The 10,031-nt window shown below is 62.3% G+C and overlaps 2 protein-coding genes across 6 annotated transcripts; one reads left to right on the top strand and one right to left on the bottom strand.

Annotated features, from left to right (window-relative positions):
- Positions 1–581: 581 nt before the first annotated feature.
- On the bottom strand, positions 582–3,477 carry EIF4E1B (eukaryotic translation initiation factor 4E family member 1B). Of its 3 annotated transcripts, none has more exons than XM_085073892.1 (7): positions 3,338–3,477; positions 3,104–3,189; positions 2,899–2,994; positions 2,720–2,783; positions 2,429–2,542; positions 2,178–2,279; positions 582–2,046 (listed from the first exon to the last, which is right to left on the bottom strand). In XM_085073892.1, the coding sequence occupies exons 1-7, from the start codon at positions 3,353–3,355 to the stop codon at positions 1,528–1,530; spliced, it is 999 nt and encodes a 332-aa protein (XP_084930018.1). In that variant the 5' UTR covers positions 3,356–3,477; the 3' UTR covers positions 582–1,527. The 3 variants fall into 3 exon arrangements, with proteins under 3 accessions (XP_084930018.1, XP_084930021.1, XP_084930020.1); XM_085073895.1 differs by having other exon boundaries at positions 1,803–2,046; positions 2,178–2,317; positions 3,338–3,475; XM_085073894.1 differs by having other exon boundaries at positions 1,803–2,046; positions 2,178–2,542; positions 3,338–3,476.
- Positions 3,478–3,750: 273 nt separating this feature from the next.
- Positions 3,751–8,376, top strand: SNCB (synuclein beta). Of its 3 annotated transcripts, XM_085073890.1 has the most exons (7): positions 3,755–3,871; positions 4,482–4,609; positions 6,113–6,151; positions 6,500–6,618; positions 7,393–7,482; positions 7,632–7,711; positions 7,772–8,376. In XM_085073890.1, exons 1-6 carry the CDS (start codon positions 3,867–3,869, stop codon positions 7,662–7,664), a joined length of 414 nt encoding a protein of 137 aa, XP_084930016.1. In that variant the 5' UTR covers positions 3,755–3,866; the 3' UTR covers positions 7,665–7,711; positions 7,772–8,376. The 3 variants fall into 3 exon arrangements, with proteins under 3 accessions (XP_084930015.1, XP_084930016.1, XP_084930017.1); XM_085073889.1 differs by having other exon boundaries at positions 3,751–3,871; positions 7,632–8,376; XM_085073891.1 differs by lacking the exon at positions 3,755–3,871 and adding an exon at positions 4,181–4,337 and having other exon boundaries at positions 7,632–8,376.
- Positions 8,377–10,031: the final 1,655 nt, after the last annotated feature.

The following is a 10,031-nucleotide window of genomic DNA, read 5'->3' as shown; positions in this document are numbered from 1 at the left end:
GGGGTGAGGGGACAAGGACGGCATGCCAGCCTAACTGCGGGGGGCTCAGCCCCAGAGCCATGTGGGTGGCAATGACGGGGCCATGTGGGGCAGAGCAGTATGTTGAAGGGACAGACGGACAAGGCAGCTCCTGCCGCTCACACACTTCACTCTGTCACTGCTGGGGAGGGGTATTAATGGTGCATTTTAGGGGGTCTCAGCAACCCGTCCTCCAGCTTCAGCTTTGCCAGCCCCACGAGTGGCTCTGCCTGCCTCTCATCTGGGAGGGGCTGGGGCAGCGCTGTCACCCCAGTGGAGGAGGGGACCCCAGCGTAGTCAGGGCAGGACAGACAGGACCCCACCGCAGGCAGGGCAGGCTGCCAGCCCTGCCGCGCCGGAGCTGGCCAAGGCCGGGCGAGCGGCACCATCGCGTGGCGAGGGACCGGAGCTACAGGCAGCGCAGGCAGCGCCGCGGCTGCCGACACCCGCTGCCCGTGCGGGACCACCGTGCAAGGCAGGCAGAGCCAGCCCCGATCCCCCGCTTGCAGCACCCCGAATTTGGGGTGCTGCCCCCCTCCCATATTGTATCCCCTTATCCCGGTCCTGCTGCCTGCAGCTCTCCCAGCACTGCTGCCCTACAGGGGAGGGCAGTGGGGTGCTGTTCCCCTTGCACCTGCACAGAGAAGTGACCTAAGGTCATCACACCATGCAAGGACACAGGGACAGGGTCTGGCACCCTGCCTGCCAGGGATGAGTTCTTGTCTTCCCTCTCTAGTAGCATATTCTGCCTGGAACAGGGGAAATGTTGGGTGGTGGGGGGCTCTGCACTGCCCTGGGGGAGCTGCAAGGCTGATGTCCGTGGAGAAAGGCAGCTGAGTCCCAGGGACACAGCTCTGTGCAGCCACGGCAGCATCCTAGGGCAGTGCAGGGCTCAGCAAGCTCAACCCCACAGGCTGCACTGCAGGCAGTCGAGACCCTGGGTGACACAGCCATGCTAGCTGCCTGTCAAGCCGTGACCAGACAGGTCACAACCAGCTCTAAGAGCAGAGAGTGGTCAATACTTCATCCCTCTGCAGGACCAGCTCTCTGCAGAGCCTGTCTGCAGGCAGGGCAGTGCTGAGCCATCACAGCGGGGGACAAGAAACTCTGGCTCTGGGCTGATGAGCTGGCACAGATGGGCTGGACATGTGGCCCTGGACAAGGTGTAACTCTGGGCTGAGATGGAGCCTGGGTGCTGCTGGAGAGAATTGAGGATACTCCTGGGTGAGAGCTGCAGTGAGGGCAGAACTGCAGGCACCACTGTCAGGAGGTGAGCAGACAGCTCCACCTCTAGAATCTGACTAGGCAGGGAAGCACAGATACGACAATCAAACACACAAAGAAAAGATTAAAGGACAGAGTGTGGGGTGGGTCTGGAAGGGAGTGTGGGGGGACAGAACAGACAGGAGGGATAGCAGAGGACACGAGCCATGGAAAGGAGGAGCCAGCAAAGTCGTGGCTGTGAACCTGCAGGTCTGGCGCCAACAAACCCTTGGAAGCAAATAAGCTTCATAGCACCTGTGCTGCAGGTGTCTGTGGGAGGGGATGCAGAATGGGGACCATGCTGTGCTGCAGCCTCAGCACCCAACCTGCAGGGACACTGCCAGCCCTCAGCTGAGAAATTGATCTTCCTGAGAAGTGGGACTTCCCAGGCTCTGGGGGAGGCTGGCAGGGGGACATGTGCAGTGTCCCAGGCAATGTCAGCTCTGTGCTCCTGGCCCTGCTCACCCTCAGTGGAGGGGCCAGGATATGGCACAACATCATCTCCCTCCCAGGAAACCTCCCCACCACCATAAACAAGAGCCACCCCAGGTTACCAAGAGCCCTGGAGACACAGATCATGCTCAGATGCAGACATTCATTGTGGGACAGTACAGGGGAACCCCATAAGCAGCTCCCCACTTCCCCCGCAGTCACACCACAAACTTGGTCTTGGCAAGGGAGCTGCTCTTGGTGGCCGTGTCTGCATGGGCCTGGTACCCAATGGCCACCTTCTGTGACAGGCCCAGGTGCTCCTTGTAGACACGCCTGGAAGAGAGAAGGGAATGCATGAACAGGGCAGCACCACTTCTCCCACTGGCTCCCTGCCCAGAGGTCCTATTCCCCCAAACAGGGGGAGCCCTTATTCCCATGTGCAGTCTCCCCTGAAGGTGCATTACCCAATGTGGGTGACTCCTTCCTGGTTCTCTGCTTCCCGGGTCCAGATGGCAATCTTGTCCCCCTTGGTGCGGATATTGATGACAGCCCCGCACACCTCGTCGCTGTACTCATCAAACATTTCCCCAATGAGACACAGCAGCTGTTGGGAAGAGAAGGGGAGCCTGGGACAGTCCTCACTGGGGCTCAGCCCTGAGATAGGTGGAACAGCACAGCCAGGACCCCCAGGCCCCTTGAGCAGGGCTGTACTCACCGTCTCCAGCCAGAAACGGTCCAGCTCGGTGTGCCGCTGCTGCTTGGCCAGGGTGATGAGCCAGCGGCCACCACGCTTGTTCTGGCTGTCCTCCCACATGGGCTCAATACCATCCTAGGGACAGGCAAGGGGGCAGTCAGGGGCACCAAGCACCCAGCTTGGGGAGCTGTGAACATTCAACAAGACTTCCCCTCCCACCTTATGGCTAGGGCACCCTGACAGCCCTACCAGCAGCCATTGGGCCCCCATGATGCTGGGTGCTGTGGGGACCCTGAAGATGTGGTATCATACCTTGAAGAGGGAGTAGTCGCAGCCAGCTGTGAGCTTGCTGGCAAGCTGGACGTGACTGTACAGTCTGTGTTAGATGGAGACACAGAAGCAAGTGAGAATAGGTGCCTCAGACTCAGACCTCCCCACCAGAACATCTCCAGGAAGGGCACACTGGGCGTGCCCACCCAATGGACACTCACGCCCAGAAGTCCTCCACAGTGCTGAATTTGGTGATGAGGCGCAGGTTTGCCTGCCACATCTTGCTCTTGTCGTTCTTGAAAAACCACAGTGCCCATCTGGGGAAGGAGGGCAAACGGGATGTTCAACCATGCTGGAGTGCCCCTCCAGCCCCAGCACACCCCTCCCAGTGCTGGGGGAGACTATCCACGGCCAGGCTCCCCATACCTGTTCTGCAGGGGGTGCTTGACCAGGATCTCTGCCGGGAGCAGCTCTTGCTGCCGAGCCCTCTGCCGGCGTCGCTCCTGTTGCCTCTGCAGGGGAAGGTGGGACAGCTCCGTGGAGCTCCATGACCATCCCAGCCAGGAGCCTGCAGCCCCCCCTCTCCTCTGGGAGCCTCGAGAGCCGGCAGGGCTGTCTATGTTCTACTCAGCCTCCCCAGCCCACAGGGTGAGCACCCACCTGCTCCCCTGTAGCCATCCTGACCAGCACAGGCTCCCCCGTGCTGCCTCCGGCTCTTAAATACCCACAGGCAGGCGGGATGAGGAGCCATCCCAGCTGCAGCTGGTGGAGTGGGAGGGAGGTGTCCTGGGAAGAAGGTGCCAGGCCTGCCCCTCCTGGGGAGAAGAGAGATGGGGGCTCCCTCTCTAGGGCAGAGAGCTGGGGGATGAGGGCAGGAGCTCAGAGTGGGATCAGGATAGGGGAGTAGAATTGTGTATGGTGGGGACCATGTGTGGGGAGCATGATGTGGTACGGGCAGGGCAGGGTGGTACACAGAGAGGGTGGGATAGCGTCAGGTTGGAGGGTAGGGATGGGATGGGAAGGATGGGATCAGGAGAGGATGTGATGAGGAGGGGATGGGATCAGAGTTGGATAAAGTGGGATGGGAATGGGGTGGGATGAGGTGGGAAGAGGACATGACGAGAAGAGGATGGGAATGGCATAGGGACACGGTGGAATATGGAGTGAGCTGGATGGCGACAAGGATGGAATGGGGTAAAGGCAGCCTGTAGATGGAAAGCAATGGGATCAGGACGAGATGGGAGAAAGATAGGGAGGAGACGCGACAGGGAGAGAGTGGAATAGGATGCGATGTGGGTCAGGACGGAATAGCATGGGGACGGCGTGGTGGCATCACGACCAGTGAGGGGGATGGAGAGAGCCACTGTCCCGGTGTGCCGAGCGGTGCGGGGAGGGAGCCTGCGGGGCTGGGGCAGCGAAGGGCCGGGGGCGCCGCTGCCGTGCGGGGCGGTGCGGGGCGGTACGGGGGCGGCGGGGCACGGCTCGGCGCGGCCGAGCACGGCTCAGCCCGGCTCAGCCCGGCGCGGCGCGGTCCCCCCCGCGCATCACGGCGCAGCGCGGCGCAGCGCAGCGCGGCCCCGGCACAGCCGCACTGAGCCCGCCCCGCCGCAGCCCGGCCCGGCCCGGCCCGGCCTGCCCGTCCCCGCCGACAGCGAGCCAGGTCGGGCGGGCGGCGGGGCCGGGGGCGCGGGACCGGGATGCGCGGGGATGGGATGCGCAGGGAAGGGATGCGCGGGACCGGGATGCGCGGGGCGGGCGGGCGCGGGGCCGGGGCGGGGTGAAGCCGTGCGGCCTCTCCCCGCAGAGCCGCCATGGAGGTGTTTATGAAGGGCTTGTCCAAGGCCAAGGAGGGGGTGGTCGCCGCAGCTGAGAAGACCAAGCAGGGGGTGGCCGAGGCCGCCGAGAAGACCAAGGAAGGGGTCCTCTATGTCGGTAAGGACCGGCTCGCCCTGCCTGCCCCCTGCCAGCCCCCTGCCTGCCCCCTGCCAGTCCCTGCCAACCCCTGCCTGCCCCCTGCCTCCCCACCCCCGGATAATCTCTGCGCGTCCCTGACTGCTCCTGCCGGCTCTCTCTGCCTGCCCTTGCCTGCTCTTGCGTTTGCCCTTGCTTCCTCCTGCCCATCCCCCTGCCGTCCCCCTTTGCGTCCCCACCTGTCCCCGGCCCTGCTCCCCCCGTCCCCTGCTCTACCCTGCTCCTTCCCTGCCATGACCACCCTGCGGCGGGGTGCCCCGGGGCAGAGGGTCGGTGCCCGCAGTGCCTCGCTGCCAACCGGGAATCTGCAGGGCAGGAGATTGGGCCCCGCTGGCAGGAGCAGAGTCGGGATCTGGTTCCCAGGCTGAGTGGATGGGACCCTCGGGGACTGGACTGCTTGTCGCTCCCAATCTGAGCCCGAGAGTCTTTCGGCTCTGTCCCCGGGATGCTCTGGGGCAGGAAAGCAGAGGGACCGTGATGGAGGTGGTGACCCGTGTTGGATGTGCCTGTCTTGGGGCAGGGGGGTGGGGACCATATTTGCCCCCCTTGGAGAAGCAATGCCTTGGAACTCATCCCACACCAGCATCTCCCTTGCACCTGGCTGGTGACTGAGGGGTCCCTCTGTGCTACTTCGTGGGCTGGGATCTGTTTGTGGCCAAGTCCTAGAAGACATGGCTGGCAGGAGTAGCAGTTCCTGGGCAGTCTCTGTGCCTGGCTGTGGTGCTGGAATGCCCAGAGAGGGAGCTCAGGCCAACCCTGCTTGCAGTGGGAGGGAGGAGGGTGCAGGGCTGGGGCTCTGTTCTGCTCCAGAGGGCACAAGCTCTGTGGGAGAGCCGAGCACACAGAACTGTTCCCCTGGGCAGTGGTGTGTGCCTGCCCTGGGCTCTCACCCTGTCCAGGGTGTGTGTGCTGGACAGGGGTCCAGCAGCTCAAGGAACACCCCGAGGCCTCATCCAAGAGGAGCTGCCCAGCCCCTGCCCTTCCTTCCATCCTAGACGCCCAACTCCCATTCTGTGAGGTGTCCTGGGTGGTGTCACTCTGCTAGAAGGAGCCTGGCAAGGTCGGCACAGCCAGCAGCAGCACCCAACTCCAGGCACTCCAGCTGTGGGGCTTCCCATGCTCTGTTGGCACCAGCTCCGGGTTTGGATCTGTGGGAGGTTTTACTCAGCAGTGCGGCTGGTGTTCACCCTACCTGGTTGTGCCCTGATGTGGTGCTGGGCCCTGGGGTCTCTGCCCTGCCAGGCACGCGGTGGTGGCCCTGTGCTGCCCCAGTTCTGGCTCCTGCAGGGACCAGAGGAGCCTTGAGGGGAGCCAGGCAAGTGCTCAGCCCCACAGCTGCCCTGGCATGGGGTGTGGACAGAATGCTGTCCTGGCTCAGAGCCCTGCCAGGGTCCCGGACATGACACATGTCAGAGCCCAGCCGTCTGTCCCTCTAACCTGATCTCTGTCTTTTTCTACCCTCAGGGAGTAAAACCCAAGGTGTGGTGCAAGGCGTAACCTCAGGTATGGGCCCCTCTGTCTCCCTGCTGCGGTACCCCTCTGGCCCTGAGAGCGTGGCCACACTAACGAGATCAGAGGCTAATTGAGGGGCTGATGTCACTCTGCCAAAGCCTCTTATATAACAGGGCCGGCAACCAAGGATTTGCAGCGGGTGCTCACACTCCTTGGCCAGCTGCAGAGCAGCATCGTGGCCCCCTCCCCTCTCCACCAGGGCAAGGAAGTGGGAAGAGCCTGATCCTGCCCAGCATCTCCCCGTCAGCTCCCCCCCGGGTGGTGCAGGGCATGAAGCCACAGCTGGGCACCCCTTTTGGCACGGGGGGGTACACTGATGGGCACCCCCGGCTCTTGCAGTGGCTGAGAAAGCAAAGGAGCAGGCGTCCCAGCTGGGCGAAGCGGCGTTCTCCGGCGCCGGCAACATTGCGGCGGCCACCGGGCTGGTGAAGAAGGAGGAGTTCCCTGCGGACCTGAAGGTGAGAATCCCCAGGCACTGCCATGCCCGTGGGGAGGCTGGCACAACCCCAGGCTTGGCTGGGAGCCCCTTGGCTGTTCCCCAGTCCCAGAGGAGGGACCAAGAGGGTGCCCAGGTGGTCTCCCTGTGCCCAGGGTGGGAGAGCATCGAGCTCCGAGCGTGTGCGGCCTTGTGCACGGTGTCTGCGGACGTGTGCGCGCTCGGGGCCTGGCATGGCGGCCGGCGGCGTGGGCCCGCGGCGCATCGCTCCAGCGGCTGCGAGGTGACCTGACAGCTGCGGGAGGGGCAGCGAGTTCCAGCTCGCCGCCCCATGAGCCGTTGGCTTCCAGCTTAGCCCAAAATAGCATCAGCTGAAGAAATGAGGCCACCGCCGCCACTGCCGCTGCACAGGGGGATCGGCTGCCCCCCTTTCCCGCCTGCCAGCCCCGGGGAGGGGTTACCCAGCACCGCCCTCCCCTGCCAGGGATGCAGGATGCTCCCGCAGCGCTGCCAGCGCCTGGAGCTTCTCGAGGCCCACGTGGTGCCACCACTCATTGCCTGCCCGAGGCTGGGGCTGGGAGCAGTGCAGGGACATACACATATAGCCCTTGATCCAGCAGACCTGTGCATGTCACCTCCCAGCTAGGTGGGCTGCTGTGTGCCCAGGGTGCCACCAGTGCCCTTCCTGTGAAGCCCCTTGTGTCCTGGAGGTATTGCTTGGTCTGGCAGGGGCAGGGAGAGTGGGTGCCATGTGGGAGGCTGTGTGTGTAGGACTGACCTCCTTGTTCACTCTCAGGCAGAGGAGGTGGCCCAGGAGGCTGTGGAGGAGCCACTGGTCGAGCCGCTGCTGGAGCCAGAGGGGGAAAACTACGAGGAACCCCCACAGGTGAGGGGACAGGGTGGCACAGTGGGCAGGCACAGTGTGACAGTGATCAGTGCACTGTCCAGAGCAAAGCTGGTGTTGGGCTGGAGAAGAGAGAGGCTCTGTGCTCCACCTGAACTCTCTCACTGGCTCTTTCCTTCCTCATCCCGCAGGAGGAATACCAGGAATACGAGCCAGAGGCATAATGGACCCCCATCCTTGCCTCTTCCACCAGCAGCACAACGAACCGCCGGTAGCCCCCTGCTCCTCCCCAGCCGGCCCCGGCCGGTGCCTGTGTGCCGGGGAGGAGCAGGGGTTCCCCTGCCCCGTTCGCTCACGAGTTCTTCCTCCAGTTCCGTTCCAAGGGACCGTGTCTGTGTCTCCGTAACATGTCTAGCAGTGAGAAACACCCGCTGTGTCCAAGCCCCTGAGCCCCAGTGCGTGCCCGAGCCGTGGGTGCTGCCCGCAGGGGCTGGTGTGTGTGCGTGTGAGTGTGTGTGTGAAGCCCGGGTTTATGGCTCTGTCTCCCTCCCAGTGCCATAAACCCCGGCTGTGTCCCGGCGTGTCTGTGTGTGTACAAAGCATGTTTACCTGCTCGCGGGCTGCTGTACATTTCGCTTGCACGCGTGTCCCTGTGGTTCTGCTCTGGTCATCGTGGAACTATTTTTTTTTATATATATATCTCTCTCTATCTATGGGTGGACGGGTCTTTTGCCTTTGTGAACCTTTGGCGCCCATGCCCGCTCCCCAGCCTGCTGGGTGGTGACGGTGCCCGCGCTCCCCCCGAGGTCCCATAGTGCCGACGCTGTGTTGTGACGTGGCATGGATATTCCCCCGTCGCTGGATGTGCAATACGAGGGCAGCTGCCAGTGACACAGCTGCCCCCGTGTCCGTGAATAAAGCCAACTCTTGTCTGTAGCCCCCTGGTCCTGGTTGTGGGGTCCCTGGGGAGGGGTTGGCCCTGTGCTTTGGTGGCAGGGCTGGTTTTGGAAAGAGGAATGGGGCTGGTGCCGGACAAGTGGGCAGGACTGGTTGCTTACAAGGACAAGATGCCTTTCTCTCTGCTGGCTGCTGTGTCACCGCAGGTCACTATGCCCTGGGCCTCCAGCCAAACTGGCGGAGACTTGGGGTGCAGGCAATGTCCCCATACCACTTGCCTGTCTGTAGGGCTTTGCGTCTGCAAGGGGCCCTGTGATGCTGAGTACCACAAGCCAGGATGAGGGCAGACACAGCCCTGGGCTCCAGCACTGGTTCCCCCCTTCCTGTGTGCCCCTGCTCCCCTCAGGGGCCCAGGGATGTGGCTGGAGCCCATGGCTCACTCTGATGCAGTGTGACCACCTGAAGGGTAGGTGGGTGTCACACATGGCTGTGGGATGTCTGCCATGGCAGAGGTTCTGTGAACACCCCATAGTGTAGTCCTTGGGTCTTCAGCTCTCCCAGTGCAGGACCACCAACCCAGCCTGGGTACCCAGCTAGCCTCCAGCCCCTTGACTGCAGCACAAACCAGGGTGAGAGGCTGGGCTGAGTCTCCCTGCCATGAATATCAGATTAGATCCCCCACCTGTGCTGGCTCGCCAGCTTTGCCAGCAAAGACAAAAGCTGCAGCAGTCAGCACGGACACACAACAGGTTTGCTGATGCCAGCAAATCCTACCCTGGCTCTGGTTGCAGCAGTGTTCATAGCACCCACTGTGTGTTATTGGAAAGACTAAGACAGCTCTTTGGGGGCTGGCTGGCTGTTCCCCTAGAACATTTTTTCCTTCTTTTTTCCAATTCTGCCATCCATGGGCAAGCAGACCCGAACCAGCAGCAGCATGGCTTGCCCCAGTTCCAGGGAGGTTGTAAAGGAGCTTAGGCAGAAGCAGTCTGGGGGAAGACAGGCCTCTGCCTGGGAGAGCTGGAAGACAGAGAGCAGGGAGAGAACTTGCTCAAACCAACGCTTTGTAGAAAGCAAAGGGTATGCAGCACCGCCTGCACAGCAGACCTGTGACCCTCAGCAGGGCAGCTCCCCTGGGTGCTGTCTGTAGGTGCAGCTGACCTCATTGTACACAGTGAACACCTGCTTAAGATCCTCTGTCCACGCCTAGCCTGTACCTTGCAGTCATGGTTGTAATTTTCTAGAGAGAGGAGGGCTGTGAGGCTGTGTGTGCCAGGAGTGTCTGGGATCAAGGGGGGCCAGAGATCCCCATGAGGAGGCTGCCGCATGTGCAAGAACCAGGCACAAGACCCCCTATCCACCTCTGCATCCCCTGACTCATCTAAGCAGCCCTGGAAAGGCGGTACACAGGTGTGCAGGAACAGAGAGAGGGAGACAGGGACACAGCAGCAACAAGGAGCCCTGCTGAGCATGAGGCTTTATCCAAGATGGATGGAGTCACTGTTGGGAAGAACCCAGGCCTTGTGCTGACTTGCAGGAGTGGTAATGGGATGCCATGGGTGGGAACCCCTCAAATACAGCTCTGGGCCTCTGTAGTGAGACAAAGGCCCCAAGGGCAAGGATGGGTGAGGGAAAGAGCCCTCAGGTACCTCAGCTGACTGTTCCATAGTGTAGGACAGTCCTGAACGCAGTGGTGG

This window comes from Lichenostomus cassidix, chromosome 13 (assembly GCF_008360975.1).
Source record: "Lichenostomus cassidix isolate B80296 chromosome 13, HeHo_3.0, whole genome shotgun sequence".
Classification (NCBI taxonomy): domain Eukaryota; kingdom Metazoa; phylum Chordata; class Aves; order Passeriformes; family Meliphagidae; genus Lichenostomus; species Lichenostomus cassidix.
This window is presented reverse-complemented; position numbering and strand designations above follow the sequence as displayed.